Raw genomic sequence first — 20,465 nt, forward strand, 5'->3', positions numbered from 1 at the left:
TGGAATTGTCCTAACTTTTCCCCTCTATACGACGCCCCTGCTTGTACCTTATAAAGAAAAGCATCAAGAGCTCACTTTTGTGTCTTCAGAAGATGCAGTAGATCTGTGTGCATGCAATATCTTATATATCTTATAATCTCATCCACCCACAGTTTCTTAACATACTTTAGGCTAAAGCGTTAGCATGCACACCAGACAGAGCTGCTGTTTCTATTTGACTCACAAGAGATGATTTTAATGCCAGTTTCCTTGCAGTCTCCAGGTGTTGAGTGAAATGATCCAAACCTCCTCTACGTCGACGTGTTCCATCAGCAACCACCTTGAAACGCAATATCTTAACAGATCTGAAATCATAACTCACAAGACTGATTAATCATTCCACAGAGCTCATTTCTATGGTTTTACATCAGTGATGGATTTCAATAATCTGATGAAAGTGCTCCTTCATCTCCTTCTCCTGTGTCTTGGGCTCAGTGCCACTTGGCCATCTCAATTTGAACCACCGCCAGAGGGATTTCATTTCAGAGCTGATGAGATTTGTGTACTATGGCATGAATCAAATAATTACGTCAACTTTTGAGCTGTATTAAAAGTAATTTTATATAATCATTAAAAACAAAGTGTCCCTTTCTCCCAGTGTATCGACAACTATTTATCCACAGGTATAAGGAGGCAGTAACTGACAGCTCAGTGGAATCACAAGATCATTAAAAGATAAATGCCAAAATGCTTAAATACTGCTATAATACTGTTTTCTTATTATTATTTTGATGTTACAGTGTTACAGTAATGGGTTTTTAGATACTGAAAATATAAATATTTGTCCAGACAGTTTTAATTGTCTCACTGTGTGTGTGTGTGTGGTGTGTGTGCTGTGTGTGTGTGTGTGCTGCAGAGCAAGCAGGTGGTCTGTCAGAGGGGAGTTAATCTCTGTCTGGTGAGAGCCTCCTCAGCTCCTCCTCCTCTGTCTGCTTTTTTCTTTGTTTCTTTAAATATTTAATCATTCTTTGTCGGCCTGCTTCTGTCCTTTCTTCCTCTTTTTTCTCTTCTTATCTTGTCTTCTCTTTCACCTTGAGTCCCTCTCTCTCTCTTTTGAGCATATCCGCCTTCCTTTATCTGTTTCTCTTTTGTCACCAGCCTCTTTTGTCTCTCTTGTCTTTCCTCTGGACTTTTTCTCCACCTTGAGTCTGCAACCCCCCCAGTCATTCGGGGTGTGAGGCCCAGCTCGCATCATTATGCTCCAAAAAGCATGTGGCAGAAACTCCTGGGGGAACAGGACGGGAAAGCACATGGGAGATTATTAATTTAGAGCTTTCTTCTGGTTGTCAATGACTGACCATATAAGTGGAATAGGAAAATATATCTCTAGTTTGGGTTTGAATATAAAATACAGTATGCGTTAGAGAGAAAAAAAAGCGCATATCCAAATGTCTAGGAAATACTACAGTATATATCAATATTAATTATAATACCTGGATGATAACACTGCTGTCAACAACCTCCTTTTACCCTATGAGGCAATGGATGGATTCCAGGACACCCACTCCTCCATGTACTTGTGCTCTGATAAGTGCCCTTCAGCTGGGTTTCTGGGTTTCCTGTCCTTGGCTAGTGCGCTCTTTGCACCATTACCGCTGCTTAATGGGGCTGGCTAAGGCCTAAGAGCTGCCATTAGCTGAGCTTCTGCATCTCCCGTCATTATCGCCAAGTAATACCCTATAATCGCAAACACTCAGAACTCATGCAGCACCCTATACTATCCTATATATAACTTTGTCTACTTTGTTCATTGTTGTGACTAAAATGTTAACAAAGACGGATTAAATGAATTTCATGGTTACTTAAAGGTACAAGTGTCTGACCACTAGTAGTGCTATTGGGCTATGTCATATGAGCTACAACAATATTTGAGCTATGAGATAAGTGGTCATGAACCAAAGTATTGGACAAATTGAAGTTTTGACCTGATGATAGCACTAGATGAAAAATAATCAACATATCAAAGTTGTTACAGTTCATCCCGAACAAAGATTTGGTAGTTGTAGAGATGTCTCGAAAAAAAATGATAAGGCAGGGATCACCAAAGTCATTATAATAATATAATAATCATAATAATTTGGCAATCATGAATACAAAATTTGGCGCCAATCCATCAAGTAGAAGTTAAAATATTTCAATGAATTAATGAAAACGACCTGCTGGGGGCGCTAAAGGAACAGTCAGGAGATCGCTTGTCAAAGATTGTTTAAAAGGATTTAAATTTATCCCCTAGGAACCTTGACTGTCTGTAGCAAATTTCTTGGCAATCCATCTGATAGTTGTCAATATATTTCCCCCTGAATCACAAATGTGAAAGCCAGCAGGTCACCAAAGTCAGTGGGTACTGAAGATGGTCTGACTCAGACCAACATAACATAGAGAGGGCTGCAGTCACAAAAGGGGCTAAGTGCCTTTACGCAATACAACAAATAGTCCATCACAGGCAAAATATACAGCTTCTTAATTGTTTGATCAACTCCAGAAATAATATAATGGACATTAATGGGCCAAACAATGGAGACAGAGAGTTCCAAGAGCTCCTGTGACCTCTCTTTTCAACTGATTGAAATTAATGCAGGCTCAAATAAAATATTACCTTTCCAACATTCCTGAACTGGCCATCTGGAAAATCCGACAAGAATCCAGATGAACTGATTCACTCTGGGCTGCTGGAGCAGGTGTGTTAAATCTATTCTGTTTTTTATTTTATTCTATTTGCCACTTACTCACAGCTGCTATCGCCTGCAGTGCTGGTCGTGCCTAACTTTTTTCTGCCTTTGTCTGTATGTAATGCTGTAAGCAAATATGGCATGCATGGCCTTTGTTTCACTAGCCTGAGTGTTAATAGAGCGTGTTCTGTCTGCATCAGTTTATCGTCTAATGGAAACTTGTGAGTGCACCTTGCAATAAGGTGCCAACTTCTCTTTTATTGACTGCTTATATTTTTGTGATGACTAACAACAGCTGCCTGTCATTGTTGCCAACTGTAGTCTTTAACCTGGTTTGCTTAATGCTTTGCTTATAGAGAGTCGAAGTTATATAATGTCACGTCCAGGCCAGCCCGTGTTCCACTAGCATCTGTAACTCAGTGCAATGTCTACTTCAGCATTTCTTTCATTGGTCTTTGTGAACAAAGGAAGTGTGTTCTTGGGGTTTATTTTCTATATAATTCAGCACTTTCTATTAGAAACGGAAACCTATGTGGTTTTACAAAGTTAATCAACGATTACTTTGTTAGCACAGAAAAAAACACAGCTCCCATGAACATTTCCAATCACTGCATCACAGATAGTTATGGCTTTGTTACTTGGATTCACCAAAGCTCTCACTTAAAGTCATTAAGTTACATTTTAGTTGTAATCTCTGCTGTCTCTACAGTGTGTGTTTCTCTTTGTTCTGCTGTTATACTCTGAGCTAAATCATTTGTCCAGGGAATCTTTTGTTGAGCTGTGATGTTGAGCCCTCGAAGGTCTAAGGCTTATGGGAAATGGTGTTCATAAAACCCTGCTAACCAGAAATATTTTCAAAAAACTACTGTCAAAATACTGTTGGGAAAGGCTCTGTTACAAGCCTGAATTTATGGTTATTAGCAATACTACAAATTAAATTTTGTGCAAAGATTTCTTACTTCTGGAAATAAAACCCAAAAGTTCTCGTTTCACTTTATATTGACCATAGTTAATTTGCCTAATCTTAATCCTTTGCCTTTGCATTCTAAGCTGAGCTCTGTCTTGTAAAATCTAATATTAAAAAACACTTTTTTCAGTGTTTACTTTCATAAAGGACATCTAATAACTGTTGTTAATAGACTGAAAGATTGGTTTTCTTCTTTGAATATATGTGATAAGATTGCTATGTTGATAAACTGCTGTAAAACAAACAAAAACTTAAATTGTAAACTTGTAATAAAATGTAACTTGTGAATGGGACGTAGGGTTAAAGTCAGCATTGCTGCTCTGAGGAAGATTAACACCAACCAGTGATTCTGACTGTCAGCTGATAGCTACTAAAATGCAAATACTTTTCTCTCATAATCTGCAACTTCACAACACACAAAAGCCTTTTATAGCCACAACTGTCCCACCAGGCATTGCCAAAGCAGTGTAGAAAACATTCCAGCACTTTCAGCCAAGCTGTGACACTTCCTGTGTGAGTGAGAAATAAAGATCCCGCTGCACGCTGAGAGAAAATTTGGCCAAAAGATCCAATAGGATATCTCTCTTTTTGTTATATTTACTCCATGCGGAGATGGGAAGTCATCATAAATGACTGTACAGTGTCACTGCCAAAGAATGAAGAGGAAGAGACAGAACATGGAGGCCTGACAGAGCTTCACTCTGTCTGAGTGACATGCAGTCGCCCTGTGGATTTCCCTTTTGTATCTATTGAATTTGTGCTCAGATGGCCCTACTTCCTTATTTGGCACAAACATTGAGAAATTCTTGATTGGAAAAGATTAACCCATTGATTTGATTTGGTGGAGTTTGAATGCCCTTCTATGTTTTATAATGAGTCTCTATGCCGCCATTGATTGTGTATAGTTTGAGAAAAGAGTGGACTTTTGACTGCAGCTGGGACGATGGAAGAGCACAGCCAAGTGATGTTGCTAATAACTGTTTAAAAGTGGATTATTTTTTTCAGTTTGTAGCAGTCCAGCAGCTGAGAAACAAAGATTTGCTGCTTTTAGGATATCGGAAAAACAGTTAAATATTCAAAGAGAGTGAAAGAAAGAGAAAGACTGAGTGCACAGAGCAGCAGCAGTGCCTTGAAGCAAGATGTAAAAAAAAATCTCAATAAACACACTCTGCTCTCTGGAGTGGTCTGCCTTACAGCCATGAACACTACAGTAAATGTATACTAGTGCAAACAGACAACACATGGTCAGACATGGACGTAAGCATAGAAACAGACACACATGCACAACACATAATAAAGTATACTACACACAGAGACACACGCTAAGCCAAGAGGCCAAGGCAAAGCTCTTTCACAGTGTACCTGCAGGGCTCCACCCATATTTCAAACACACAGACAATCATCAGGGGATGCAATTTTCACCACAACACCTGCTTCGGTATATTGACCTCACCAGGGGTCGTTTCTGAGACTGTTCACAGTGAAAAGACTTCAGGGTTTGACAGCGAGGAACAGGCCGTGATTATCTCCAACTCCAATAAATCTTTAAATATGTATTTGATTAGGATGAATAAGATATTTTTATGATTTACATGATCCATAATATTATGTAGTCAATGGGGAAACACACACATATATATATATAATGTAATAATTTAGTCATCTAGTTAAATAGGAACAAACACTGATACTCAAATTACCCTCAGCTATTTCAAGTGTTGCTTCCACCTTGTTGATACAATTCAGACCATGGTAACATAACATGTGGGTAAACTTATAGAACTTAACACATCACACACACAGCTCTTAAGTGTTATAATAACAATATAAATAGCTAAAACACTTTGACACTGAAGGGCAATATTCTAATTTACGAAGACTATTACGTACATGTAAAGGTTAATTTAACATGAGAGCAGGATTAAGTAATTGCAACAGGACGTGGAATCACAACCATGTTTTATTATATTAAGTGATAAGATGGGATTGTGTGGAAACAAAATACAAAATACAAAGTATGAGACTTTTTCCTTACCTGAATATACATAAAATAACTAACTTATGAGATGGTTCAGGTGCCAGAAAATATGTTTATCTCCCAACCTTCATACGATTTAGAATTGTTTTCTCATTTTCATTACATGACACCAAAAACTGAAAATGGACTCAAAGACAAGATACTGAATATGTTACTATAACTACTGTGTAGCTGTGAGACAACTGTGGCATGTACAACTCCTTACCGGGAACGTGTCTTATACATTTCTTGTCTATAAATGTTTAACAAGCTTAAAAAGCAACAGTACAACAGTCTTTAGTGCATTGTGCTATTTCTGAAGATGTTCTTATCTTGCCTTTGGCACTGCTGCAGTTGCCAACAAGGTCCACAGTTGCAGACGTTCCTTCTGGGTTCCACCTGTCTTTACAAAAATTAGCTTGGTTTCATACCTGCGGAGTGAAGGATTAGAGTAAAAAGTGTTGAGATTAGAGATTAAAAGAGGAAAGGATGGAGGGAGTGAAACACTGCGGGTGGTGCTGGGAATCAGCCAGACTGGCCCTTGTGATTCCAAACAAGCAGTGGGTGGGAGAGGAAAGAGGATGAATGGCTACTACTCTCACGCTGCTGCTCTGCCTGGGCCGGAGCATGAGCTGTGGTAGAGACTGAGGGCTGACTGAGTGGCAGGATGGGAGAGAAAAGAGTAAGAGGAGCAAGGGGAGGGGGGGGGGTGCTAGCCCTCTAGCTATCAGTACCAGTAGGAGGAGAAGAGTGAGTTTAAAGGGGAGGGGGGAGAAAAACATGAGAGAGAAGGAGGTAGAGCAGACACAGGCTGGCTGCTTGGATTTGAAGGGGAAGGAAGGGAGAGAGGAGATCCTGGTGGCTTGTTTAGAAAGGAGGGTGGATGTTTGCAGTCTGAAGGCCGCAGTTACACTGTGACTATAGTGTCACTGAAAGGACTCTAGTAAGGTAAGGTGACTTTTTCAATAAGGTGATTAGTGTGGTGTCCACATATGTAATTATATTGAATATAAAAGGAGGGGTTTTACTTGAATCAAGCTTGATAGGTAACATTTTTATGGTGAAAATGTGCAAAAAAAAGAACTATTTGTAAAGTTAAGAAGTCCTCACACTGACCCCAGAGGGAATCATGCTCATAACGCACAAGTCTTGTGATCTGTGTTGATGGATACAGAAGTCATTTCTTCCTCTGAGTTGCTGTGTTTTTGTGTATGTGCATGCCGCTGTTCATGGTCTGGGTGTGTGTGTGTGTGTGTGTGTGTGTGTGTGTGTGTGCATGTGTTCTTATGCTGCGAACCCTCATGAGATAAGAAGGACACAAACACACACAGACATCCTCTCTGTGCCATACCCCGGTGACCAATGAATGAGCATCCTTGTAAAGAGAGCTCAAAGCAGGCGAGTCTCTGCTAATCGTCCCTCAGGCCACTCTCCGCTGCTCTTCTGTTCTATATTACATCTTTAACAAGCTGCCATTATATTGCTCAAACATAAGTTCACAGCAGTCGATCTGTGGTCGAAAGCGTTGACGGTGAGATGTTTATGTGCAGCATATGACCATCAGTTGTTTTCATTATCGATTGACAACTCAAGAGCAAGAGAAGACATTTTCATACAGGTTTTTGCGTCTGACCAGCAGTTTAAAATCCAAAGATATTGCAATTATACAAATATATAAAACAGAAAGAAGCAGCAAATCCTCACATTTGATCAGTGGTGGAAGAAGTACCAAGATCCTTTACTTAAAAAAAGAGCAATATTTCAATGTAAAAATACTTAATTACAAGTAAAAGTATAGTAAAAGTGTGATAAAGTAAAAGCAATTGTTATGCAGAATGGATTCTTTTAGAGTGTTCTTATATTTGTTATAGTATTATTTTATTATTACTGATGCATTAGCTTGTAATCAGCATTTTAAGTTAATGGTAATTACTTTATATACCTTTGGGTAGTGTATGAGCTATTTAAACAGCTATTTGATTCATTTTAGATTTTTCCTTTATTTATTCAGTATTTGTCTTTGCTTTTTCATTGTTTTGTAAGAATTTGACAGCACTACAGGCAGCCCAGGTTTGTGAGAGCATGCACCTGGGAGGGTCTATGGTTTTTACCAGATCAAGAGAGGCAGACGGAGCCATGATTTCTTTGTTCTTTGCTTGTTTAGGATACATAAACCACAAGAAAACACAGAAACATCTGTGTCACCAGCCTGCGTACATTTCATTCATATGGTGCATCACTCGCCTTTTGGCTTAAAGTTGGTTTTAATTTTGGACAAATAGCCATTGCAGGTAGTTACATTTATTACAACATATTATATAAATACATCATATGTTTTGTATGGAAAATGTAATCTTAAAAAGTAACATCTAAAATCTCTCAAAGAAATGTAGTGGAGTTAAAAGTACAATATTCCCCTCTGAAATATATTTGAATTGAAATGTAAAGTAGCATAAAAAAGGTAATTATTACTATTATTATTATTGACTATTCAAATAAGAAGTACTAGTTTCAGCACTGTATGTAAAGTTCAATAACAATATGTTTAATACTCTGTAATAGCAGTTGCTGCCACATTTGAGTGCTGAAGGGAAGGCACAGTGATCCCCCACACTGTTGTAGCCTACTGGATGCCATTTCGCCGGTCTGGTTTGAGATGGAAAGGGACAGGGAAAGACAATGGCAGCAGCATGGTCTGAGGATGTTTCTATTTGCATGTGTACACCACTCCCACCAGTTCCCCTCCACATCCCAAGAACAATGCTGAATAGAGGATTGCCTGATGTCATCCGGCGTTGCTGCTACTGATCTGAGAACAGTCATAAATCCTCTCCCCACAGTTCCTGTTGTGAACTGATATGGTCCATCAATAGTGTCACTGGAATTCATACTCATAAACAGATCCGGTTTCAGAACATTTCTCAAAATATTGCCCTGTTCATTAGCAAGAAATTCCACCAAGTTCTTGACAAAGGACATTTGATGTCCACTTCCTGTGGATGGGTCAACTCTGAGTCCTTACCCAGAGCCAGCTCATGCCAAAAAATCAAGAACTCCATCAATGCATTCTTGTGGTGGAGTGACAAACCAAAGAAGTGTCTTGAGTCAAACGTAACCACTTCTCTTTTGTTGTGTGTAGCGGCTGCAAACAAAGGTCTTCTGTCGTACTGTACAAGATCCATATGAACCAAAATAAAGGACATACTCTAATCTGTTGTGTATGACAGAGATGGATCATTTTGTTTTATACGGCTGCTTCTTCTGTAATTAAGTTATTTTGGAAGAAATGTCTTTACTATTGCTTTTCCTTCTTGACACATTAATCACAGGATCTGAGAGCAACATGAAATAGTGTCAACTGCGTTTTCACCCTTCGAAAGTTTCACACCCATGACCAATTTGGATGGTTTCCCACGTCTGCATGTGTGACTGTTATCATGTCTGCACAGATGGGACAGCCCACCCTGCAACTGTGGGTTTGGTAGATGGGAAATTGACATTTGGCATCACAGATTCTGTTTGTATGATCATTATGTCAACTTTTAATCAATACTTAAAGAACAAAGATAACTTTCTCTTACAGTGTAGTTTATTATTTAAAATGATATTACAGTACCAACGTGGCTTTTTCATCAAATGCTCTATTGTTCCTACTCACAATGTCAAAACTGCTACTCCATTTGCGACACTGGACACACCAGATGGAATAAAAGCTGTTATTTTATATAAAACTATTTACTGTACATGTTTTAAAGGAGATTATAAATGAATGACTGTCTTTGGGTTATGGGCTGTTGGTCGGACAAAACATGCAACACATCAGCTTTCGATTTTATTGAAAGACAGTTTAAAGATTCACAATAACTAATTGTTATTTAGTTTGTCCTATTAAAGAAGCTCAAGTAATCTCTCAGGATGTTCTGTCAGCCTTATTTATATATTTGTTTTCTTTGCAGATGTCATGGCGTCCGACCTACCGAAGCTCCAAGTTTCGAAATGTCTACGGAAAAGTGGGCAACCGGGAGAACTGCTTCGACGGTATCCCCATCACCAAGAACGTCCATGACAACCACTTCTGTGCCGTCAACTCCAAGTTCGTGGCGGTCGTCACAGAGAGTTCCGGCGGGGGTTCTTTCATTGTTATACCTGTATCCCAGGTAACTGCCACTGTCACACTCCTGGCTTGATTGATTTGCTTGATTTGGTTGTTGCCTTGCCAACCAGTGTAAAAAAGAACAGGGTCTTACCCTCTTTGGAGGGGCATTTCTCTACTTTACTGTACACTTTATGGTGGGAGGAGTTATGTGACGGTTGAACACCCCTCTATATCTTAATGCTTTGCCCCATACTCTGTTTGTTTAGGGTTTAGACCATTTATCTTTTTCTGTACATTTATCCGATCACTGTGGTTTCAGCTTCTTCACAGCACAGTAAGATCTGAAGTTTTTCACACAAATTCAGCACAGACCCTTCCTGCTATTGCAGAGCATGCCAGCTTTAACTCCTCAAGCCAGAATTTAAAGCCAAAGTTGTAGCAGTGTAGAATTGCCAATAGAATCACATAAAGGCATACTGGTATTGCCCATAAACAAGACAAAAGGGCACTGTTGCAATGAAATGTGGGAAATTCTTTTTCTTATTGTGGAAAAAAGGGAATGTGTTTCTTCTTACAGAGAATTATCTTCACATCTTCACAGCTTTACTGCTGTTGCTGGATTATTTATTAGAGAACAGCATCACAGATTTAAATACGGAAGACGAGCATTAAAGTTGCACAATTTAGAGGTAGATAGTAAAGTGATAAATTGTTTAAGACTTAAGTGTGAAGTAATTTTCCCAAGAACTGCTTTTAACTGAAAACGTGCCGGTGATATTGGGTTTGATGTGGAGAGTATTTCTAAATGTTGCTTTTATGCCTATTATGGATTGAGGTGCTAATGTATTCACTAGTGTTTCCTAGGTGATGCTGATTTTTGGATGTATCAGTGTTATGAACAGTGTAGTGCAGATATTTTTCCCATGAGGCTGTAGTGTAGTCTGCCTCTCAGTCCACTTTGTATGACAGTGTAGGTCTGAGAAAGAAAACCATAAAGTGCTTTGCCTCTTTAAGAGAGACTCTGCCAAGGTACTTGAAAAGCTCTTGGCTGGCAAGCGGGGTCGAGTCAAGCTGTTATCAGCCGGAAGAAGTATTCAGTAAGCTGAGCGGTTCTGCTGTCTGAAGCAGGGAGATCTCAGCTACATTTTACTTTACATCATCATGAGCTATGGTGTTCAGTCATGGAAAAAGCCTGACTACTGGCTGTCTCTGTGTGTGTGTGTGGGCGGGGGGTGCTCTGCCAATTAGGTGATTAGATAGTAGGTGTTATTATCTTTAGATCTGAGGTGGTGCTCACTTAAATTCAATTCATGTTTGCCATATTTTATAATTTTACATGCAAGGAACAACACATAAGTTACCATAATAAGGTGGTCTCTATGGGGCAAGCCTCTTTCATGTAATCAAACACTGATTTAAAGGCCTAGTGTGTAACATTTAAGACGATCTATTGTCAGAATATTCTTTTTTTAACTGTATTAACGTATAATCACCTGAAAATAAGAATCTTTACATTTTATTACCTTAGAATGAGTCTTTTATATCTACAGATGCAACCTGTGTTTTTACTGGAGCCTATAAGGGACATACCAAACACTGGCTCTAGATAGGGACGTTTCTCCTTCCCACTTGGGAGAAGAGGGTGAAGCCAAGGGGTTGCAAACTGCAACTTCACCGCTAGATGCCACTAAATACTACACACTGGTCCTTTAAGAAAAGGTGTTTCTCATTTTGTCCACCTACACTGTTTAACTCAGATATGACTTTTGAAATTGGTGAGGCTGCAGGTAATAATAGGTCTCTAGGCAGTTAAGACGCAGCGCTCTTTGCTTTGTTTTGAGCTTTTGAATATGAAGAAAAGCTTCACAGCATCACACAATGAAAGCATCACTTGCTGGCACCGTGTTGATTTATAAAAGGTTGTGTGCATTGATAGAAAGAGCAGGTCATATTGGCTGGTTTCCCATGTCATTACAAGTCAGCTCCAATAATAGCTTTAATTATATAGTGATTGTGATTGATATTACAGAATTCACTGAGAAAGAAATTGATAAATGATGATGTGACAATGTTAAGCGTACTGAGGAAATGAATCGATGATGATCAGTCCAGTCACAGAGAGGAAAGTGAATATTAAAAAAAAAGCTGATATTAGTAGTAATTTTCTCATAGCAAAAGTTAAGGTCGCCATTTTCTGGCTGCACAGGTGTTTTAATTAAATGATCTCAGGACTCACTTATACCTAATCACATATTCTCAACTGATTGCACATTATCATTTACAGTAACCAATAACTCCATGAACTGAAACTCATATTTCACTGTGGCATTTCTCATGCTGTGTAATGACTCAATGCATGACCCCGTCCAAAGACCGTAACTTGATCGATTTCCTCCTCATCAGAGTATTGCACTCAAGCATTTCCTCTGGTTTCCGCTGAGCTGACCAGTTTATAAATGGGTTTTTATCATATTCAGCAGCACCACAGATGACAGCTTCTGTGGGATGATGACTGCTGTTTCATGCTCTGGTCAAAACAACAAATGAGCAAACTTAAGTAAACCCTGCTATAAACTAACATAACGACACATATTCCTTTTTGAGGTAACCTTATACAGTATGAGGCTCTTAACATACAGAGAAGGACCTGGGTTGTTGTTTATGCTGAAAGGATGGCGTTGAATAGTTCAGATGTGCAGATGATTATTTGCTTTTGGTAACTTCTATATGAGGAATTTATTATGCAGCTTTATATTTAAAGGCCACTCCCCTGTAATATTAAAATTTAAATGATAATTTAATATTTTTTTATAATAATAAATAATTAAACCTGACTCCCAAATCAATGATTTGGGTTAAATCTTAATCAGAAGGAGGTATGGTATGCAGAGTGATGTCACCAGTCACACTTTAACCAAAATCAATAGCTGTTTAGTAGATGATCATCAGCAGCAGTGGAAACCGTACACTTGTGAACTCTCTGAGCGAGGTCCTCCTGCTACATTAAACATACAAACTAATCTGCGGTGGGTTTGGCTAACGCCGAGGTGTGAACATAGCAGACACATTACGATGACAGCCGGCGAGACAGCCATATGGTTGCCCCCAGACAACGCCAGTAGCAAGTGGAGGGACTACCGCTGGCACCACCTGGCACACAGAAATCGACACGTAAGGTCACAAACACCTCCTCATCACCTCAGACAAAGAAAGAAAGTGCTGTGGGTGTGGTGCTTTTTTAATCACTGCTGCTACTACTGCTACTACTACTGCTACTGCTACTGCTGCTACTGGGTACAATTAAAGTTCCAGTGTGTAACATTTATGAGGATCTATTGGCAGAAATGGGTTCATACGTTCATACCTGAAATGAAGAATCATTATGTTTTTGTTACTTTAGACATCTTTATCTACAGACACTGCAGGTTGCTTTCCATGGAGTCCGCCATGTTGAACCGCCATGTTTCTCCAGTAGCCCAGAACGGACAAACCAAACACTGTACATAGATCAGTTTCTGGTTTTGCGAGTTTCACAGCCGCTGTAATGGATGGTGTTGCAATCTGCAGTTACAAATAATCATTATCTATATCTTATTATTAAATTATTTTCATCAAGGTAAAAATCGCAAGTAGGTTTCCTGCTTTTCCTTTTCTTATTACGTGATAGTAAACTGAATCTCTTTTAATTGGTCATAGAAGAAATCTAGCAATTTGTAAATGTTGTGATGGGCATTTTTCACTTTTTTCTTACACCAAACAACCAATTTTAGAAAATAATCAACAGATTAATTAACAATGAAAATAATTGTTAGATTCCTTAAATAAACCTATTAAAAACCAGCAGGACTTAATGTGTTGAATGATATACATATAGATGCATATTCTCTCTCTGTACATGTTTATATATAGAGAGAGGACATTTTGAACATAGTGTGCACAATGCTCATATTCATGAATGAGGATGTTATTTTGCTACAGTTCATTATGCCCATTAATTAATTAAGTTAAACCATCACTGTGAGGTCGGTATAAACAAGGCTCTAATGTAGAGTCAAACACGTGGCAGCAGTGATCCAACGACAGAGACCAGACCACCTGACTGCCCAAACACTGCACAACATGCTGGTGCATATGAAAGCGCCAGCAGCATGTTGTGAAGTGCATTGGACCATTTACTTGATAACCGGGAGCAGCAGAATATCAATTCATCTTAATAAGCATGACTCAGCATGTTTTGAGTGGCTAGCCATATGGGAGGATGTGCCACAGCATATTTATAACCTCTTCTGCTAAGATTTATAGTCTTTTAAATCAGCATACGGCCACACTTACTCTTAGTTGCAACAACAGTTTATTCTTTAGAGAAGAAACTGACAAGCAGCAGAGAAGAGACACAATGGCAAATACTGAACTTGTATTATTGGATCCACATTAGTCGTTCATTTCTTCCTGCTCTGTAATTCATTCACATTATTGCCAGAGGAATCATATGATATTTCCAAAACATTACTCCTCTGAAAGGCTGCTGTTGGATGTTCTGTAGTAATACTGTAACCGCAGAACAGCAGCCTCGTTAATGAGGATTTATTGGGAATTACAGATCAATAAGAGTTGGTAGCAATCAGTGTCGTGCCACTGGAGCTGTTGGTACCTGGTCGGCACATCTGTGCATCACCAGCAGAGTTCATCAGAGCCACAGCTTCAGGAAATGAGCTGCAGAAAGACAATGAGGCCTAATGTAGGACTGTGTCTCTTTCCTGCTAGTCATCCAGATAAAGCACTATTTCCTCTTTAATCTTTTTTAAATGTATTTATACTTGATTGTGGCAGCTGTGAGACCCAAATGTTTGAAATCTAAGCTCTAAATACAGCTCTTTTATTATCCCTCTCTGATTTCTTCATAATACCTCATGGACCCAATGAAGCCTGTGGTTCTCTACAGACTTGATTTCTTTGCAGGTAATTAGCTCCTCCTAAATAAGGAGTCCCTTAGATCCTGTGTTATTAATGGTTTGAGGCCATGATAAAACCTCCCTGTCACTGTAACATTCATAGAAAAAGCTAACGCGTCATCAAAGCTTGTATTAGCCTGGCTTGTCATGAGAGTGTTTTCCAAGTTTCTTAAAATGTACATCCCCGCATGTACAAGTATGAGCACATTTGAGTTTCCATGTGAACATAGAGAGAAACTATTGTGGTCCAAAGTTGCTAAAAAGATGTTAAAGAGCCTTCAGTGCTAATTTGTATGTTTATGAATCATTCTGTCTTGCTTAGTCACACACTTTCCTTTTATTCTCATATTGAATGAATTGATGTCTCACTTCACTGTTGTCAACTTTTGGCAGACACTGGTTTCTATTTGTTTTGGCATGTGTGCCTTATCTTGTCAGCAAGGCCTTCAGTATCTTTGGCAATGTGTTAACGCCAGACTTCCTGCTTACTGCTTTCTAGGTGGTTAACTACAAGTAAAGTATTTATTGATGTGCTTTATTTTCACTGTATCTATTATGTATTTCAGTGAGACTATACTTTTGTAGCTCCTATTTTGAAAACAACTTTGTGTTCTCTTAGTGCTAGCTGTCAGTAGGAAGCTAATATTGATCAATATGGGTAAATATGAGCTAATAACTAAATTTACTATTCATATAAAGATTATCCTGAGGCTGTATGATGTCCTATAATGTAGTTAGGGTGCAGAGAGACACTTTCAAGACCTTACTGAGAGTAGTAAACATCTTATCATTCAAAGTAGAGTTTCTTAAAAGCTTTATAATGCATCTGGAGTGGATATTCAGGGTTCAGTGAGGACAGTGCATTTAAACACACACACACACAGGATTTCACTGCCACATGACCCGACGCTCCTAAACAAATCTCTGAGGAAATAAAAAAAAGAGGTCAGTGGATTGAAGTGACATCAAACATTCATGACATCATGACCGACATTAGGAGGTTCCTGTTGTCTGTTGTTATGAGCCACTGCCCCTCTGTGGACTCTGCGGGTTATTGCAATAACAATAATGCTGCCTCAGATGTCCCTGTACAATAACCAGGTCTGTTTTTGTTTTGCTCAGGGTTTATCAAATCATCTCACTGATGTGATTTAACTTTTATTATGTTATATTAGCCTTTCATGTCCAATAAAAGCTAAGAAACGTTTTGTTCAGTCTTGTTCTTAATGGATGAATACAGATAATGAATTACTTGCATCCAGTAGCAAATGTAATTAAATAAATTACTTTTTCTAACCTTTTTTTATCACTGCTTATTAGGTCATGAAAGATTTATGATCTATTCTTGTATTCTGGGTGTATTCTGAGTTATACATTTATGTGTGCACTTTGATTCCCGCTAACATACCTATGTGCTCCTAAAACAGAAGAAGTAAATGCAAAATAATGTACATCTGTTTCAGTCTGGCCGCCTGGAGTCTCATTACCCAAAGGTTTGTGGCCACCAAGGCAATGTGCTGGATATCAAGTGGAATCCCTTCTTTGAAAACATCATAGCATCCTGCTCTGAGGACACCTCCGTGAGTAACCCACATTCTTTTATTTTTTTAATGTCTATTTTTACTAAACAGGTTGGCTCAGGATAATTATAGAAGGAATGACTTGGTGACTTTGAAGAGGTGAAAAACATACTGTATCTGTGAAGTCATGAGTTTGTTAGATGCTGAGGTCGACAGCCCAGAAGGCAAAGACGTCATTGACTCATTACGGCAAGAGGGTCGCTGATTCAGAGAGTTTGTGTTGGACACGAGCTCATGATTGGATTTTAGCTTCCAGCTGCTCTGATTTTTATTGGGCCTGAAAATGGCAAATGACGGATGTGAAATGCCTTCGAGCAAGGCACACGTCTGCTAGCTGTTCAGTAACTGACTGCATAGATTACATCAGACGTAATATCAAATCTAAATTGCTATTACTCTTAATCTCAGATGCTTCATGGCATATGCTAAGACCATGTAGGCCTTTTTTTCCCCCAGTACATGCACCTGTTACTTTACTCTACTGAGCAGCATAGTAAAGCCATTGTAGCACTGTACTTTCACTTGTCGAAGGATAATCTCCTCTGGTCCAACACAGAGCCACGAGCCATAGCTGTAATCCATTCTAATCCTAATGCAATGGACTGCATTGATACCATGTGCTATTTTTGATCAGGGGGATCTCAAACTGTGTCATACTGATTGTAGTTTGGAGCTCATATTAAAGAGTTATGAAAGATAAATGGTGGCCTCTGATAAAAACATAATACTTGCTCAGTAAAAACAGCCATAGGTATGAAAGCGTGTGCATTCTTTATGAGGATTCACTTATATTTTCTCTGTGTGTGTGTGTGTGTGTGTGTGTGTGTGTGTGTGTGAACGTGGCAGGTGCGAGTATGGGAGATCCCAGAGGGTGGTCTGAGGCGCAACATGACGGAGGCGGTGCTGGAGCTGTACGGCCACAGCAGACGGGTGGGGCTGATCGAGTGGCACCCCACCAGCAGCGGCATACTCTTCAGTGCTGGCTACGACTACAAGGTACCACATCAGTAACTCCAAACACAACTAGCTACTTATCACAATACAGGGGTTACAATTCAATATATTGCAATACTGTTAGATAGGCGATATATTGCTATATTTATTTTTAATCATAGTATAAACATACAACCATATACAGAGAATCTCAGTAAAAAACGTTTTCTTTTTTTATACAACCAGAACAGTGGGGTCTGCATTTGTATTCATCACAGTCCCTGTAACATCCCAACCATCAATCAGCCCTCCGAGTTTACATTTACAACACTGCTATGTAGCAGTTGGGGGTTTAAACTCAAAATCAATACAGTGTCTTTAAGAATCGACACCCCTATTCAGGAGTTTTCTTTGTGATGTTAAAAGTACTTTTTATGAGACGCCATTTTGTTGGATTAATCAATTAGTTGATCTACAGAAAATTATTCAAACAATTTTGTTAGTTAATAAATTATTAAAGTCATTTATCCATCAAAAAGAACCATTTGCTGGTTGAAGCTGCTTAAATGTGAGGACTGTGAGAAGACACCTTGGGCTCATTTCACTGATTTGTGACATTATATAGATGTAACGATTTACCAATTTTCTAAAACAGATGGATTAATAGATAATGACAATAATTTGTTGCAGCCCTTTTTATCGACTTTCTCTCCACAGGCCTATAAACCTAAATTAGTGATTTCCAAAGAACAGAGGTGGGACATTTAGAACTGGATATCAGCATGAACTACTGTCTGACACACGAAAACAAAAAAACAAATTAACAAGCTCACAACACAGTGACATTATTGATTCAGGCACCGCAGCCATCTAACAGCTCCCACACAAACAATCCTTCCTGATGTGTCAGATCCTGATCTGGAACCTGGAAATCGGAGAGCCGGTGAAAATGATCGACTGCCACACTGACGTCATCCTCAGCATGTCCTTCAACACAGACGGCAGTCTGCTGGCCACCAGCTGCAAAGACAAGAAGCTGCGTGTCATTGAGCCTCGCTCCGGGGGAGTCCTTCAGGTGACAGAGGGGAGGGCGCTGTGTTCATGTGCATTGAGACAACAGCTGTTACAGCTTTATGTTAAAAAATATCATTAACGACGACTATTTAGATGTATATTTGTAAGTATAATACTTATAATGAACCTCTCGTTTACTATGACAATTTAAAATTATAGTGGCCATGTACTAGTGGCTCTTCCCCATATTGCCAAAAGTATGTGAACACTCCATTTGTCTACTTTTGGTCTGGAGCAGTTCTTGATGGTTTGGGCTTAGTCCCTTAGTTAAAATTAAGGGGAATCTTATTGCCACAGCATACAGTGATGTTTTAGGCAATGGTGTACTTCCACAAAAGTCTGGGGAAGGCCCCCCTACCGTCCTATTGCATCACAACAATGCCAAAAATGATCTCTTTTGTCCTTCAGCAGGTCTTCATCCCTTTAAGGTCATGCTGACAAATTGCAGCTCCACGAGATTTTCTCACAAAGTCTGTTTTTAAAGCCAAAATGTTGATCAAATTAATCTATAAATACAGACTTCACTCAATAATTTGAAACATATTTATAAAACAAACAAATGCTGCAGCTAGTTCTCACCACTTCTCAACACCTTGATGTTTGATTTTGGTGATCTTGCTGGCTGATCACCATGAAATGGTTTCTGATTAGACCTGTGTGCTGCACCCCTGCTGCACCAAGTGGATGTGATCAAGACCAGGCAGCAGGAGGAAGAGAATAAGCAGTGAGAGAAAAAAGGACAAATCATGAAAATATTTTGTACCTGAAATACAGATTTACTTTTGAAGAGCAGAGCATTCTCTGTTGGTATGTCTTTTAAAAAGTAAAATGATGAAATGATATAATTATATTCATGCTGCTGTGCAAAGCTTTTAAACTGTATGTAACTGCATGAAATGATTCAAATCCTACATGATCAACATTGTAGAGCAAACTTTTATGCTTATTGTAAGTTGCCACATGCTTCAGTCAGCATCAGTCACAAGAATAAATATTTGCTCTGTTTTTATGTACTGCTCCATCAGCAAGCCAGTTGTAAGAACCACCGTGTAAACCGAGTGGTGTTCCTGGGCAACATGAAGCGACTGCTCACCACGGGGGTTTCTCGCTGGAACACCCGGCAGATCGCTCTCTGGGATCAGGTCAGACGACACCTCCATATGGCTCATGCTGTAAATGCCAGAGTGGGTGGAGCAAGTGTGTGTTAATTCCCCCGTGTGTGTGTGTGTTGCTCTTCCCAGGAGGATTTGTCCATGCCAATTGTGGAGGAGGACATAGACGGCCTCTCAGGACTGTTGTTTCCCTTCTACGATGCTGACACACACATGTTGTACCTGGCAGGAAAGGTCAGCACTGACCCTTATAATAACCCTATGATTCTCAGGTTTACCACATTCAGATACACATTTAACTTATTTCAATTTTACTCATTCAAACCTAAGGAAAAGATCTTTGTAGACTAATGGTAACAGGTTTGTTACAGGCAGAAATCCAACACTGACTGAACATTTTGGTCACATTTCAAGAGAGGCGCAATCAGCACAAATGTAGTTAAAGGTAAATATCTAACAAAGTAATAAGCTACAAAGGTTAATGATGCCCCTTGTTGAGGCTATAAGAGTATACAAACATACCGTACATACATAAATAAATAATCAACAGAACTGAACAAGGGTTGAAAAAACATTTTTAATGTAGCAATTTTGCATTCTATTAACAAAAATGTTGAGAAGCAGGAAGAACAGGTCAAAGTCAAAACAATATGGGATAAATTTGATGTGTTAATGTCAAATATATATAAAATATATATGTTTGTTTTGTTTTGTTTTGTTTTTTGTTCAGATGTTTTTATTGATGTTCTGGCAACAATTATCAATATAATCAGTCTAGAGGGGTTCACCATGTCCAAGACTGGTTGCCATATAAATGAATGACATCGTCATATGTGTGTAAGACAGCTTTCACGGTACCTCCTTATTCCAACCTTCCAGTGCAGGGGGGTCCTGAGAATAGTCTCTCTTGCTATACATAAGATATATATATATATATATATATACATGTGTTCAGCTTAGCTTTGTAGTTATTCCTTGCACCCTTTATGAGGGTTACCACCTCATCTTTCACTTCTCTCCAAAAAA

The 20,465-nt window shown here is 39.0% G+C and overlaps 1 protein-coding gene across 2 annotated transcripts in view; it reads left to right on the forward strand.

Moving 5' to 3' along the window:
* Positions 1–20,465, forward strand: part of coro2ba (coronin, actin binding protein, 2Ba) — a 43,781-nt gene that overhangs the window by 16,996 nt on the left and 6,320 nt on the right. The window contains exons 1-7 of one of the 2 annotated variants that reach the window (XM_035652195.1): positions 6,472–6,640; positions 9,649–9,849; positions 16,204–16,320; positions 17,167–17,316; positions 18,164–18,328; positions 19,353–19,469; positions 19,569–19,673. In XM_035652195.1, the coding sequence (XP_035508088.1) occupies positions 9,649–9,849; positions 16,204–16,320; positions 17,167–17,316; positions 18,164–18,328; positions 19,353–19,469; positions 19,569–19,673 (855 nt within the window). In that variant the 5' untranslated portion in view covers positions 6,472–6,640. Of the gene's footprint in view, positions 1–6,471; positions 6,641–9,648; positions 9,850–16,203; positions 16,321–17,166; positions 17,317–18,163; positions 18,329–19,352; positions 19,470–19,568; positions 19,674–20,465 lie in introns of those variants that run through there. The other variant, XM_035652194.1, reaches the window with a different exon arrangement.

This window comes from Morone saxatilis, unplaced genomic scaffold (assembly GCF_004916995.1).
Source record: "Morone saxatilis isolate NCDOM2014 unplaced genomic scaffold, NCSU_SB_2.0 Contig11, whole genome shotgun sequence".
Taxonomy (NCBI): Eukaryota; Metazoa; Chordata; class Actinopteri; family Moronidae; genus Morone; species Morone saxatilis.